Raw genomic sequence first — 16,467 nt, 5'->3', positions numbered from 1 at the left:
AGGAGGGAAATAGGAGGGAAGAAGGGAGGGAGGGTAGGAGGGAAAGAAGGAAGAGATGATAGAAAAGGCACCAGTGGAAAGATGGAGGAAAGAAGATGGTAAGGGACAGAAAATGATCAAATATGTTAAATGTATGTGCCAATTTCCCCAACTCGACCTCATCAGCTTTATTACCAACTTGTACACAGAACTCATATAAGTACACCATTCCATTTGGCATTCTTTTAAAAGTACATGTTTAACCTTCGCTACCTCTCAAGAACTATTAACTACCCATGTAGACGACAAATAGTATGCGAACTCACTTCATCTGAAAACCAGCGAAGGGACTGATGGGCCTGTGGGGTCACACACTGTTACCTGCAGGCACTGCTAGCATTCACACAGTTGTGTGCTGTCCACATGCCTGCAAACACACCCACACACATACATCCCCAGTCAGTCCAGACTTGCTGGACAGAAAATTCTGGTCCCTGTCTACTGTTCAGAGAGTACTCAGGGGGCAGCTGCTCCACTACCACAGAAAACACAGCTATCTGCGGACGGCTCTGAGACCAGCACCATTCTGGAAGTCTGCAAACCAGCCCACGCCCAGGCCAGGCCAGAGGCAGCCAGTTCCACGTCTGGACCAGTGATCACCAAGGTGATGCGTGTACATCACACAGAAGAAGGCCAATTTGAGAAGCAAGAACGCAGCAGCAGAAAGCAAGGACAAAATTAGATTCTACTAATATTCAGTAAATGATTTTGCCTTGGCATGTGCATCATTTTAAGTCAATATATAACTTGTTTAAAATATTTTTGCTAATAAGATAACTTGCTCAAAAAAGTGTAGAGACAAAATCACTTAAGACAAAGCAATTTTTATACATATCCAGGCAAATCAGTCCTTTTACTCAAATTAGAAAACGGTAAGTGCTTAAACCATAAAGAACTCAATTTACAACACTAATTATTTTTAAATGTTTCTCATTTCTCTATAATGATTCATACGCTAGTCTATTTTCTAAGAAGCTGGTTATTAAATATTTTATGAAAATTGGCATTTAGAAAAAGGGGAGGACTATTTAATTCTGCTCCAACTCAACACCAATCGGCTGCTAAACCAAAGACTTAATGATATAAACCCCCTAAAATAATCATACAGCCATGAAAACAAACAACCAGCATTATCTTTCTTAATCATTTTTATTCAGCTCTGCCTTTTATAAAAGTACAAAACTTTTTTTGGTCAGTATTTTAAAAGTACTAAGCAATTCAAACTGAAGAAAATGACTCCTAGTCCAGGGTGATTTTAGGTCACTGGGGTACCTTCAGTGCTCCATTTATACCAGCAAGTAAGCAGCACTTACAGCTCTGTTTCTTGCCCAAATTGTATGCAACGTGTAACAGGAAAAAATATTTTCAAAGGCAAAAAATATAACTGAATGTGTAAACAGGCTGTGGGAAGCACGTTCTAATTCAGAGCTGTAGATTAGCAGAGTGAACTGTCATCCCCTGCTCACCCAGCCCTCTTTGAAATAAGCAGAAACACACACACACACACACACACACACACACACACACGGAATATTCTGCATGAAACTATCTCCTTATGACCTCAGAAGTATGAAACTAAGCAGAGGAAAACCAAGTGGCACTGGCAAGTTTGATAGATGACTGACATTCCCCATACTAGGTAAAAAGAGATCCTACAGAGGAATTTAGGAGGGAGTGCAAAGACCAACAGACAGCGGACTGTGAAACGAATTTAGAACAGTCAAGTTTCCCTTGGATTACATAACTTTGTTTCCATTCATCTCAAACTGTAATGCATTTACTATAGAGTGCCTCTGTATTTTCATGGCTAAACAATGAAATTTATACCATTTCCTTAAGAAACTGAATTTAGGGAAGTAGACAGGAAAGGGAAAAATAAAGATATGATAATCTTTATAATTTAAGAACTCACAGTGTCTTCAAGTAAATAGATACCAAGCCTATGTAAACTTTTTAAATATCATACAGAAACCACTGAAAATGAAAATACGATTAAGTGTTTGTAGTTGGGATAGATACCTATGTCAATATTTGAAGTGGTAGCTGTCAGTACTTAATTCTAAAATTAATATATATGTGTGTATGTGTGTGTATGTGTGTGTTGATACAATTCAATAACTAAGATTAGTTTTTAAAATATAGCCAGAAAAATAAACTATACCCATTACTAGCTCATTTATTTCATGCAAACTGTTCCACTTCCTAATCTGGATGCCCAGTTATTTAGCCAAAATCTCATATAGCACTGCCTTACATTGACACCTGCTGGAAAGTTCTGGAACTGTCTGTTTCTCATTGCATTATCTGGACAGCTGTGTACTTTGCTTGTGAGAAGGGAATACGTGTGTGGTAACACTTCAACAGCAAACATCAATTTCCTACATAAAAAAAACAGCATTTATTCTAAACATTTCCATTTTAATGGTACCTTCAGGAAGTTAAAAGTCTCAAGCACTTTTAGCTTTATCAGGGACATCAGCAGCCTAACTCATGCTTACTTGGGGTCAGACTATGGCATTGGTTAGCCACTTCTTCCAGTACTGACTTAGGCTTCGTACCCAGAACTCTTGATTACATGACTTGACAGAAATCTCTGGTTTTGTAAAAGCACTCAGACAAGCATGGGAAAATGACCCAGCTATTTGAAAAAAAATGCCTGCTCTATTCATACTGCTGGCTTAAAAATAAATCACTTATATTAGTGAATAAAATTTCCTTCTTTTTATCAAGACTGCCTTTTCATGAAAGCAAATGATTTATCAGAATACCTTTATTCTTTAAGTGAATGAAATGCAACACATTGAAATAATTTTAAGAACTTTTACAACTGAAATAATGTATTGTTTTAATGAACTACTAGTTCAAATGAAAACCCACCTAAGTATTTCTGAGACTGTCCCATTACCTAAATCTATTTTCTAAAACTTCAGAACAAAATTATTTCCAGATAGAAATAAATTTAACTGCCCAAAATATTAAAAATATATAATATGATAAAATTAATAGAACACTGATTTTCTTCCAACCCACTGCCATATAAGCACCGTCTAGGCATAGCGTATTTTATATCATGAGAAAAATGATATTGCGTTACAGGCAGTTTTCCCCGTTACAAATGAGTTTGTCTAGGACCCGGAGCAGCAAGACATATTCTGGAGCACTGAGCTAAGAATATGACCAGAAAGAAGGGAACACACTGGAGTGATACATGGTTCACTCCGAGGTTGCTGCTATAACCCTCTCCTTTTCCATCACATTACCTCGTCTTTGGCAAAAGCAATGACAGTGTGAGAATAGTTTAAACAACATAAACTATGATCAAACATACAACAACTAACTTTAACACTGTAAGAGCTAATTCAGTAATTCACACGGAGAATGACTGACATAGTATTTGAGACTTACGACTGTCAAACAAGTTGCCTCCAGAAACTCCACTTAATCCACCTGCCCAAATCAAGTCAAGTCCTTCAGGTTTAACTATAATATACAGCAAATCCAAGAATAGAGGGGAGGTTTTTTGGTGGGATGAAACATGTTTTCAAACTGGGCTTTAATCTTTTAATTTGGAAACCAGCTATAAAAAGATGGACATTTTTAAGCAACCTACTAAAAGATTCTTTTAGGCTCTTTTAATTTCACGGAAGTTTACATAAGATTAATGAGCCTCTGAGAATTATGACATCGCCAAGTACCACAGAGGTAACAGGTCTTGGCGACCGTAGTTTTGTCGTATTTTCTCCTCACCACTTCATTAGCTCATCTCACATTAGCTTGTGTCTACTGCACAATAAAACATGCCTTTAAACAGCACTTGTTTCTGATTCTTAAAATTTAAGTCACTAAAGCACTTTCACAGCTTTTACAATCAGTTACTAAGAGAGTCTTCCCCAACAAGAACCTGAAAGATTAGTTTATCGAGCCCCCAAAAACACCCAAATGTTTAGACATCCGAGATCCTCGTTCTCAATCACTCAGTTACCTTACAGAGCTTCTGATACCGAGGAGAGGAAACTGCCATCCTTTGTAAACGATGCAACAAAACCACAACTTTCTGCAGAGACGTTCTCACCACAGCCATCATTTTAAGTTTACCACACTTCTGGAGACCGCTCCGAATTTGCATTATAAATGAAGAGCAACGATCATTTCCTCCCGGTCACTGGACAATGATTTGCCAGTTCTCTGAGCATGCTCGTTTCCAGGAATGCATTTGAAAAGACACAAGGCTTTAAGGTCTAGGGAAAAGGAGGCTGGTATTCCTTCAACTTCTCAATAGGAGAGAAAACAAACAAACAAACAAACACCACCCTAACAGCCCCCAGCTGACGCTGGCAGGCAGGACCTGCTCAGCCCAGCGTGGCCAGAAATGGAGCGGATTGTCGGGCAGCCAAGCGCTGCCGGCTGCGGGAGAGGAGCGCGCTCAGTCGCCAAAGAGGATATTAAGTGAAACATTAAAGCTGCAGATACAACGCAGACATCCCCTGGGAACAGAGATGCAATGTATCGTGGCCACCTCGGTGCATGCCAGATAGGTAGCTGGCTTACAGGGGGAGACCCAGAGCCAGCACCCAGCACTCTTAAGACGGATGCGTGCGCTCCTCAGCTAAACAGGGCTCTGCCTCTGCTCCTGGAATGGGTGAATAATAGATCGTGTGAAAATCTAGGGGCAGGCAGGAGGATACGCATCTCTAAGCACTGCAGCCCACACCCAAAGTGCTAATAAATCACCCCCAGGCAGGCCTCAGCGCAAAACCATCTAAAACAAAAACAAACCGTGTTTGCGGCAGGTGTGTGGCTTTACCCTACATACCCTAAATTCACAGCCACCCCATGGGTGCCCACAGGCTTGCAGGGGGAAAGCCCCCAGCAGAAACTGAATAGGTAAGGACTCATCTAATTCAACAGCAAAGTTAATAAAAAGCAAAGTCTGTAACTGACACTGAGCATTCCAAATTCTCCCATTTCCCCTTAGACAGCATCTTCATGATCTCATTTTATTTGTCATAAAGCTGTTTTAATTTTATGAACAAGAAATATAAGACCATAATTATAACACATAAAGAGCCAGCCCAGAATTTTTGGTTTTTAATGTGTGTGTATATGTATTCGTGACAAATTTTCTGCTGTGCCGTGAATGCAATTATAATATCAATTGGGGCAAAGTGCCACTAGGAGATGAGCAGAAAAATGTAGGGTGATTCAATGACAGGGTCAAACAGCACAGAAATAAGAGGCTCCGTCTCTGTTACCAGGGTCCTGCCCACACCAGGAGCCTGGGTAGCGCGGCAGTTCCACCTCTCTGGTGCTGCCCTGAGTCTCCAAAGGAGATGCAAGATATCTCAGCATTTCTTCCTCTTCTCTTACTTCATTGCCTGAACCTGCATCCTTCAGGTTCTCAGAGTTTAAAGTCCAGAGTTACACCTGTCAGGCTGTTTGTGGCTTTGTTTGTCAGCTGCTTCTGCGGGGCTCTCCTGAGAATCTATACTGCCTCCCTCTGGAGAAGCTCACAGTGTCACTGTATCTGCTGAAGCCCCAAGCAAGGCACACCATGAATGTAACCTAAAATACTGTGTTCCTAGGGAAAATGGAACAGATTAGTGATTATTTATGGTAGGGAGGTTGGAAAGTTTGGAATGGAGGATTCATGGCTGATAGGTTTTTTGAGGTGATGAATATGTTTGAAGCCAATTTCAGTGATGACTGTATTATCTACAGGTATAATAAAAAACTTAAAGTGAATTACAGCCAATAAAGTTGCTGTAACACTATGAAATGAACTGAGCATGGTGGCGCATGCCTGTAATCCCAGCACTCAGGAGGCTGAGGCAGGAGTATCGTTCAAGATAAAGGCCAGCCTGCTCTGCATAGTGAGTTCGAGGCCAGTCTGAACCACATAGTGAGACCGTCTCACAAAAACAAAACAAAACAATTACGAAATTATAGACAGGCGTGGTGGCACACGCCTGTAACCCCAGCTGCACGGGAAGTTGGGGGGAAATGCATATCTATATCTATTCATATATCATCTACTTCTATATCTATGTCTTACAAGTTCAGTCTGCCTTATCTGAAATGTTTGGAACAAGGAGTGTTTTGAATTTCAGACTTTTTCAAATTTTGGAATATAGTGCTTGCATATACATAATGAGACACCCTAGGGATGGCACCCAAGTCTGAAGAAAAATAAAATAATTTATGTTTCCTACACACCTTCTACAAATAGTCTGAGGTCAATTTTATAGACTATTTTTAATGATCTCGTGCTTGGAACAAAATGTCACAGGGTGGCGTTGTGCACGTGAGGTGCCACATCAGCATGCGAAAGCCTTCAGGGTTGGGAGGATCTGGATTTAAGATTTTCAGAGCACAGATGCTCCACCTGTCTGACTCCTATTTCAGAATCATCATGCCAACTTCCCAACAGATTGTATTTTACCCTCAAACACAGTGCTGGGTATGGATGGGTACAAGGAAAGATCCAGAGAAATCTATGCACTATGGAATATGAACTTGAAAACTAGGCTAAAAATCAACATAAGGTACGAGAATGTACTAATCCTGAAACACAAATGGTTACAAATCAAGAACAGGTGCTTTCCTTCACCACCAAAGAAAGGCTGAGCACCTTAGGATTTTATCCATCAAAGAATCTGAGCATCTCAATTAATTCACACGGCTCAAATGCAAAGCATAAATTAAAATTATAATTAGCCAGATGAAGCGTCATATGCCAGTAACCCAGAATTTGGGAAGCTGAGGCAGGAGGATCACCTTGAGTCTGAGGCCCACGTGGGCTACATGGCAAGTTCAAGGCCAGCCTGAACACCACAGAATGCAAATTAAAATAAATGCATTTGTATTTAAAATCTGCTTGATTAAAAGAAATAGGTTCTGGCTCAAATTAATAATTAGTAAGTTAAGAAGTTTCTCTGTTTGTTGCCAAATTCTCTCCTCCAAATACAGATCTGCAATGACAAGTGCACACCTGGCGCCCCCTTCTGCCCGGTACTCAACACCTCACTTCAAGGCCTCCACTCAGTTCAGAATGGAGTTGCCTCCCCTTTGCCCCATGAGCTAACCCTCGCCATCTTCCTCTCAGGAGATGTCTGTCCCAGGCTGCTCCGCACCAAGCAGCCTCCTGTCCTTACCACTCTGAGGGCTGCCTGCCCCGGTGCTAGGGCCACGCCCCTCACAGGCACCTCATCTCTCATCCTCTTCAGACCTCGAGTCTCCCCACACATCTCTGAGGCTACTCTCACCCGTTCCTCATCACGCCATCCACTACGGTCCAATACCGGGCAGGAATCTCAGTGCAGCAATCTCTTCTTGCTCAGTTCCCCTCACACTGCTCCCCACCTCCAGCAGGTTAAACCATAAAATATTGTGGAGGGGGGCCGGGGAGATGGCTCGGCAGTCTACGTGCCTGACTGGTGAGCACAAGGATCCCAGTTCAATGCCTAGCACTACATACTGTGCCAGACCCAGAACCCCAGGCGCAACATGCTGGCCACCAAAACTGGGCATGGTGGCACACACCTGTAATCCAAATACATTTCATATATACAAAACATCCACATCTGGCTGCACAGGACATGAAGCAGATATAGGCAGTGAATGTGTCATCTAAGTACTCCCTGTGCAGGGAGCACAAATACACCAAGGTCCTTGTTGCATGTTGTACCACGCAGGCATAGAATGCTTACCACCACCACCACCCTAGGAAACTTACTTTATTGAATAAGGTATCTTTGTAAATTCATTTTCTTCAACACTCATCTCCCCATTTTCAAACAAATTTCCATTTTGAATTATTCAGACAAATAATTAATATTCAAGCCCATGCGGAAATCAAAATTCCTTTTCTTCACAAATATCTTGCCACTCAGGAGGCTGAGGCAGGAGGATCACGGAGAGTAGGAGGCCAGTCCGCGCTAAGGAGTTGAGGGAAACCTGAACTATACAGTGAAGCCATGGACGGAAGGACAGACAGACAGACAGAGAGACAGACAGGCAGACAGACAGACAAAAGAAAGTAAGCAAGCAAAAAGTACTGAATCTCTACTAATCATCCACCTATATTAGTCCTGAAAATAAAGCTGCAGAATGTACTTTAATAAACTAGAATGTTTTAAAATTAAGATCACTTAACAGAAGACTGAACAATTCATGCAAACTGCCATCATGTGAAACATTATGTCCTAATGTCAAACAAAATGTCCTAAACATAAGCAAAAGCACGTGCCGATCTTCAGATAAAGAAAGGAATCCGAGTAGGCTCTCAGCAAATACTCTCTTTAATACTTTATGTGAAACCACACCAAGTGTCCTAGCACCATTAAATTATCTTTGAGAAGCAGGCACTACACACACACACAGTCTGAGGATTGCTGTCAGCAGCCTTTACGTTTGTTGATGTTTGCCATAAGTGATCCCGTGCTTAAGATATTTTTATCAAAAAGTCTTAATATTTCTATTTAAATGTATTCCGCCAACAGTTTGAGTATCCTTTAAATACTGAAAGAAGTTGGGTTATGGTAAGACTATATCCCAAGTAAAATGTGTCAGAAAACACCATTACACGCTCAAGTAGGCCTGTGTTTTGCTGATACTCATTACCGAGGTTTATTTCGAGCCTGCTGTGTTCACCGTGTGTACACTGTTACTCATTCCAGGGCACAGTCTAAAACTCTATTAAAATCAACATCATTTCGTACATGAAATACCCATGAGCATTTGCAGTTCAGTCTTCACCATTATTTAAATAATAAGAAATAATATATTCTACTTCGTAACCCTTCGGAGTCCTCTAAAATCCTGTTGATCTCAAATTATTACATCGATTAACTTTGTATCAATGTCACGCTGTAACAATGTGTGAAAGAACACATTTACCCTCTGTGCTTGCCTGGTCACACTCAATGCGGCGGTCAAGAACGTATTGTGGGGCTGGAGAAATAGCTCAGCAGTCTAAGTGCCTGCCTGGCAAGCACAAGGGCCCGGGTTTGGTCCCCGGTACTACATGCTGTGCCAGCCCCACGCTGAGCCAGCCACCAAAATTGGGCATGGGGACACACACCTGTAATCCCAGAGCTGGGTAGCCTGACACAGGAGGCCCACTACGAGTTTGGGCTGCGCAGTAAGACACTGTACCAAAGAAATAAATAATTTTTTAAAATACATTGTGTGATGAATAAGAAGTAATGTAAGTAAACAAAGATTTTCATTACTCTTACAGACTCAATGGTAGAGTATCAGTTTTTGCACATGTAGCCTAACTACAAGCCTATTCATCAATGACCCTTCCTAAATACTTTACCTTTTAAATGAAAATGATTTCAAACTTAGAAACTGTAAGAACAAGAATAGGTACAGAAAGCCTCTTTATCCAGATCACGTTTGCTGGCATTTCAAAAATGGGCCATTTGGGTATTCCAGGAGTTCCAAAGAACGGACTCAAAAGCCCTCAATACAGAACGTCAACTGGTAAAATCAGAGTCCAAGAGAAGCAGTCAGTATTTACGTAAGACTGAACCGAGGGCCTGTATAGGCGACAAGGCAGAGCAACACGACCTCAGTCCATGAAGAGCCACACAACCCCATGGCGTTGAGACATGAACCCAGTGACAGGAAATGCATGTCCACCAGCCCAGCAGAGGCAACGATCGTCACACTGACAGGACAGTGACCGCACAGCAAGCAGGAATCAGATATAAACTGCAAGAGACAAAGACTTCTCCATGAAGCAGGTTTTGAGCCAGGCCTGAAGTGAGAAGACCAATACGAAGAGAAACAACTGGTCAATCCAAGCCCCAAACTGGAGAGTCCAAAGGCGCCAAAATAGTAGTATTTGAGAGTGGGAAAAGGATTAGTTCTCGCATCATAAGATTCCTAACACACTTATTTAAAGGGAAGAAAAAAAAAATTTGAGCTCATACTGCATCTGCCATCATGGTTATGAACCTAAAGACAGACACACAAGTAGCACCGTCAACTCCAATAGCCTGAGGCATAAACTAACCCATAGAGCCGTGTAGCTTCTATGTTAAGTATTTGTAATAAACAGGGAAATACACAACTTCATATTAAGGGAAAATGTCCTTGTCATTTAGGATTCGACAGAGCTCACTGCAACAAGTCATAACATGACAAGAAACAGAGTAGCGCTAAGATTCTATCTTGAAATAATTATTACGTTCATAAAACAAGGCGCTCTAATGCTAAGTAAGAGTATTTTACAGATCTCATTTGCAGCAAACAGCTATTCATGGGGGAACAGGATTTCATAAGTGAATCAGGTAACAATCTGACCCATGAACACACACTCGCACACAGATGTATGTGGAGGACACACACAACCACAAAGGCCGGTCGCACTTGCGGGGCATGTACCTGCAGCTGCTGCTGGAGCTCCCGGGCCAGGATGCCATCCTGAAGCGCGCTCTCCCGCCGAGAGGCATCAGCCAGCATGGTCACTGTGGTCTCCGCCTCCTGGACCCACTGCAGGAAGTTGTCCAGGTCCCGGCGTGAAGCCTGCACGGTTCTCAGCTCAGCCTCCAGGGCACTCTGTCGATCAGCGACACTGAAAGAAACAAGGTGACAAGCATGTTCCGTTACATCCAGTGTGATGTTCCTCACCATGTACATCCTGTGGACAAACCTAGTGGACAGCCTCAAAGGGTTTAAGCCACTATGTGTCACTTGGGAGATTTATTTATATGTAAGTCTAGCTAGAATCACTCTTAGCAGCGCAGCCAGGCAACTGTGCAAAGACAGAAGAGACAGAGAACTGACAAAATCCCATCCTTATCGTGATGTAGTGTGACAACAATTTCCATTGTATTCTGTGCATGGCGTTGTGCCACACACACATTTGGGCCAGGGCCTTAGTACAAGGCCAAACACTCTGAGGCAGCATCATATTCATGTAGTCCATGACTACGTGAAGTCTAGAAAGGAAGCCAATCTGAAGAAACACCCAAGAGTAAATAGATAATTTGGGTCCAAGCATGGTAGCACCTGCCTGTAACGCCAGCTATTCAGGAGGCTGAGGCAAGAAGGCTGGCAGTCCAAGGTGAGCATCGGCCACTCAGAAAGTCCCTGTCCCCAAAACACCTCCAGGAGTATTTGCCTGCCTGCAAAATCAGTTCAAATTACCTCACATGCAGCGTAATGTTCTATGTAGGTTCAACAGCTCTTCATTACCTCTAGTTTTCTCCCATATACTGCTTGGATCACAATGATATACCTTCCTCTTTAATTATGAAAACTGTGTCCATATAAAAATTTTATGTCCATATTAAAGTGTCCTTATCATCTCTACCTAAGAAATTACTATGAATTCTTCAATGATTAAAAACCAACTCTTCCAGAAAATTCCACCCAAGTTAGATTTTCTTCTGCTGAGCTCATAAAAGATCATGACTTCTCTTAGTACAGAAATTAATCACAGGTGTTCTGGAAAAGCCCATGGATTATGACCTTGCCTCACTCTTAAATTTTTTTTCATTTCATTTTTTAATTTTTAATTAATTTATTTTTCATGTATTTAGTACGGGGTCTGCAGGGTGTCAATATGCAGCTTAAACTCATAGTGATCTTCCTGTTTTCAGTCTCCCAAGCACTGAGATTACAGGAGTGCGCCACCACAGCCAGTCTCAATCACAGTCTCAGAGTGCCCCAGGGACGGGGCCGGCAAGGCACACCAGAGATCAAACCCCAGTCCCTGAGTCTGCCTAAGCAGGTCACACCTAAATTTCCTTATTCACCTTTTTTATGGGCAGAAATGATTTTCCACATTCCTCAGAGGCCTTGTGACAGAATTACCATTAAGTATTTACAGAATAATGACAATCTATTTATAATATGTCTTTAAGAGTTTTCTCTCATAGACTATTTTTTAGGAAGCTTACAGGAGAAAGACGACAAAATTCAATCTATAAATCAAGAAGGAGGAAGACATGGGAAGGATTAAAAAGAGAACAAGAAAAGGGGAAAGGAATTGGAAACACCACCAGGAGAAGGCCTGAGGTCTGTATGCTCATGGCAGGAGGAGACCACAGAAAGGACAGTGTGAGCCCAAACTTCAGCAAGGGAAGGCCATCACTGTTCTTACTGCTCTGCATTCTCCTTTTCACTTGGAAAAACTTACAAAGGATATGCTCAAACAAAATGAGCAAATAACCCAAAATGGGAAAAATATGAAATTTAGGAAACAGAGATTGCACACTTGAAGGAAAGCAAAGACAAGGCCCAGCTCGATGGCTGGGTCCCCAGAAGGACAGCTCAGGAACTGAAACACGAAAAGTGACAGACTGCTTACTGTGACTGTCGCTGCAGGAAATTCTACCGTCAGGCCATGGGGAAACGTGCAAAACATTACCAACAGGAGCAAAGGAAACTAGGCCTATAAGAGCATGCAACTACTACTAATTTCAGATAAAACAAACACAAGCAAAAATCAGAGTGAACTCCAAGATTCGGCTGTTAATAATGTTGGAACATGAATAGCAATGGCAAAGCTAGATAATTACCTAAAACTCCAATGATGAAGAAGGGAAGGGAAGGGAGGTGCAGCCTAAGAAAGCTAGCTCCTGGGCTGGGGAGGTAGCTCGGCGATCTAAGCACCTGCCTGGCAAGCACAAGGACCTGAGTCTGATCCCTAGTGCCACATTCCACGCCAACCCTGGACCCCGGGGCCCTGTGCCGGCCCAAACTGGGTGTGGCAGTGCATGCCTGTAATCCCAGCACTGGGGAGGCTGAGATAGGAGGATCACTATGAGTCTAAACTGTGTAGTGAGGTCTGGGATTGAATAAATACAATGGTTTTTAAGAAAAGAAAGCAAGCAATTTCCTACATATTGACTGAAATAGAATGACAGTACACAGTCCCTAATGTTGATCAATTAAGATAATTGCATATTTACTCATTTTATTTTGAATATGGAAATGGATAAATGACATAACGAGAAACTAACATAGACAGTAGTTGTCCCCAGGGAGAAAGATTGCTATCAGTAAAGAGAAAAAAACTACATTTGGTAATAAACCTTCCAATGTGCTTTGGGTTTAAAAAAAAAAAAAAAGTTAATCATGGTTCTTTGATTTTTATAATTTAAAAATTAGTTACCAAAACATGAGCATTAGGTGGTGGTGCTGCCACCTTAGCCTCACCCACACCTGTCCATGTTTTCAATTTTAAAAACATCAGCAGCAAACAGTATTAAGAATTATGGAAACGCTGTGCCAAAAAGGAGCAAGAAAGCAAATAAAGACGTGCACGTGTGCAATTAACCCTCCATGAGCAGATGATTCAGACCGCAGTAATGATCAACACCTAAACTGAGAAAATTCAGTGAGGTCATTTTTCATAGTTAAAATCTTTATTATTTGAGCATACCCAAATGTACCTAAAATATTATGCAACAACTGCTAATGAAAAAATAGATCATTATGAGCTCGCTGAGGGATACCCCTAGGGATAGCTAGGCTTGGGGGCAGGTAAATGTCTAAAAACTGTTAGGGCAGAGGTTACAAGTTTCCTATACACAACAGACATTTATACATACAACATAGAAAGGAACGAGGGGTTTGCATCTGGAAACACAGGGCTCCACCACTATTTTCCCATGAAAACCTGAGAGGCTGCCTCACCCCAGGAACCTCCACGCCATCATCCTCTACTTGGTGCCCAAGGTGCTCCATGACATGGCCCCTGCTCACGCCCCAATGACCACCTCATCACCCCAAGGCTCATGTGTTACTTATCTACAAAAATGAGCCATCTATAATCCTTCAGAAGATCACCGTGTCTGTCATGTCCAGGGTTGATATGCTGGTTCTTGTAATGTATGCCTTCTCTTCCCTCTCACTGCCTCAGCCACCACAAACCTTCTCCTTCCCTGGTTAACTTCTAGTGGCCCACAGGAAGCAGTGCCAACACCTGGTGGGACCTTTCTCAAACCATCCATGAATTTCCCTATTGTGGCTGTTATTGTTCCATGGCCGCTGTAATAAATCACTACCACTTCGGTGGCATCAGCTAACACAAACTTATTATCTTCTATAGGCTAGCATCTGACACAGACCTTTACTAAATCAAATCAAACTGTCAGCAGAGCAACATTCTCTTCTGTAGGCTCTAGGGGTGAATCTATTATGACTTCAAGTGGCCACCAGAACCCTCGGTTCCACCAGCAAGGCCAGCAACAGCAGGTGAAATCCTCCCAACACATCTTCCTGACCCACTCCTCTCCCCCCTCCTCCACTTTTAAGGATTACTGGAATAAGATTGGGCCCGCCCAGAATATCCAGGCTACCGCCCACATTTTGAGGGTCACCACTCTGCCTGCCTTACTGTGTCTCTGGCAATAGCTACAAGCACCTGTTTTGTGACAGGTGAAAGCTTCTGAATGATCAGTGCACCTGGTACCACCACTGCACACAGCAGCAGCTCAACACATAGTTATTAAATAAATAATGTAAGAAAAAGGAGAGTAACACTTCCTTTGCGGTGATATTTTAAGGAAAAAATGAAGTATATGTACATAAAACTACCAAGATATAACACATACTCAATAAGTAATAGTTCCCCAATCTTACATATGAACTCGATGAGAACTGAGAAATGAACAGTGCTTATCACATGCAACTGTGCAGTTTAATAACAAATATTCTGGAGAAGGTTTTTTAACTTCACATGTATCTGGTGTCAAATTTTTTCATGAACTTAATCAACTACTAAAGATAATGAACTTACTGAAAACTAAACTCAATTTATAGCAGTCCAAATGCTCTTCACATTACTATAATGGACACTAAAATTTAGAATCGGGGTCAGGGGGGATAGCTCGTTGGCCAAGTATCTATGTAGTGCACACACACAAGGTCTTAGGTTTAAACCCCCTCATTGAAAAAGGAAAAAAAATTTGATCATAATACATATAGAAAGAGACATGTGTATTATGATTTTTGAAACTAATATAGTTTATATGAGATTTATGATGAATATAGTTCAAATGTACCAGTTCTCTCAAGCACCCCTTTATTTTTTTAACTAGATCTAAGACTATAAAATGGTATGCTAAATGTTACAAAAGTCTTTTATTCATTTTCAAGAAATTCCACATGATTTATCACAGAAGTGTGAGGTAAGAATGATTAAAATTGGCTGCTCAGGAATACGCACGTGCACTAACCATACAGGCCAATAAATTAGCTTTAACACCACTTGTACACTGCCCTCAGAAGAAAGCAACCTAATTCCACCACCTCTGTCACTTACCAGCGATACGGCTTAAGGTAAGTCATTTCAAATCTCTAATTGGTGTTTTTTTTTTATCCTTAATACAAGGAGCTTGGATTCATGCAGTAAAATACCTATTTCAAAATCTCTAGGGGTCCTTTTAAAACTGCATAATCCATCACAGAGATTATAAAAACCTGCTGGAAGAGTTTCTCTGGGCTCACCCCAGCCCTAGCTGCAAATTCAGCTTCATTAAGTGCCTCTGCCCCTAAATGAAATGCTACTGAAGGGAACAGGTGAGCGCGTTAGAGAGCTCGGGTATGCTGGGTTCCTACACTCACTTCTGGCGCTGCGCTCCTACTAATCCATGACTCGGCACAGATGTTATATTTAGCAGTTCTGGTTTCTACATCCCAAGAAAAGATCAAAACAGAGCCGGAAGAAATACTGAGAAATAACGAGGGAATCAGGAAAAAGAGCACTAGTACAGGAAAGGAAACCATTTCGTAAGTTTAGGAAACGTGTGGCTAAAACGGGAAAGACAAGGAAGGGACTTGGAAATCTTTAATTTATAAATCCCAAAGAATAATGCCAGGCCAACAGCCTAACCCCACATTTGCAATTTACAAGGGGAACTTCAGCTGAAATTGTAACATGTACTCAAAACAGAAGAATTGACAGAAGAAAGGATTCTTCAGGACAAGAGATGTTTCAAGACTGAAAATATGTGCAGTTTCCCATAAAAGATTTAAGAACATTTATGGATGACAGATTTATAATGGTTTCTACTAAATAGAACTAAGATTTTTAAAATATAAACTCTTAGCTATCAAGGAGATATCTGCAATAAAACCAGCTATGATACTCTATTAGATAGCCCACAGCCATGTTGTAACATAAAATACGGTCCCTCATGTCACATACTTTGTAAAAGGTCATTTTAAAGATACTAAGAAAAATTTGATACTTTAAGCTTTAAGATATATTTTTCAATCAGATGGGCATGTACTTGTAACTGGACAAAAGAGTCCTGGAGCACACCCCCAAAATAATGTCCTTTTAAAAAGACTTTTATGAAAGAAAACATCTCGTGAAACCCAGTTATGTGTTGCTAGGTTGTGGTGTACTTAAAAGGTGACCTTTACAGTGCTTCACAATTTGAATGTATTTATCTCTTCTACAAC

The 16,467-nt window shown here is 41.4% G+C and overlaps 1 protein-coding gene across 1 annotated transcript in view; it reads right to left on the bottom strand.

Annotated features, from left to right (window-relative positions):
• Utrn (utrophin) overlaps positions 1–16,467 on the bottom strand; it is a 522,813-nt gene that overhangs the window by 233,375 nt on the left and 272,971 nt on the right. Inside the window, exon 51 of the mRNA XM_023712207.1 lies at positions 10,432–10,621. Coding sequence (XP_023567975.1) covers positions 10,432–10,621 — 190 coding nt within the window. The remainder of the gene's footprint in view (positions 1–10,431; positions 10,622–16,467) is intronic.

Source organism: Octodon degus, unplaced genomic scaffold (assembly GCF_000260255.1).
Source record: "Octodon degus isolate 3935 unplaced genomic scaffold, OctDeg1.0 scaffold00024, whole genome shotgun sequence".
NCBI lineage: Eukaryota > Metazoa > Chordata > Mammalia > Rodentia > Octodontidae > Octodon > Octodon degus.
The sequence above is the reverse complement of the archived record's forward strand: the minus strand, read 5'-3'. Positions and strand labels throughout refer to the sequence as shown.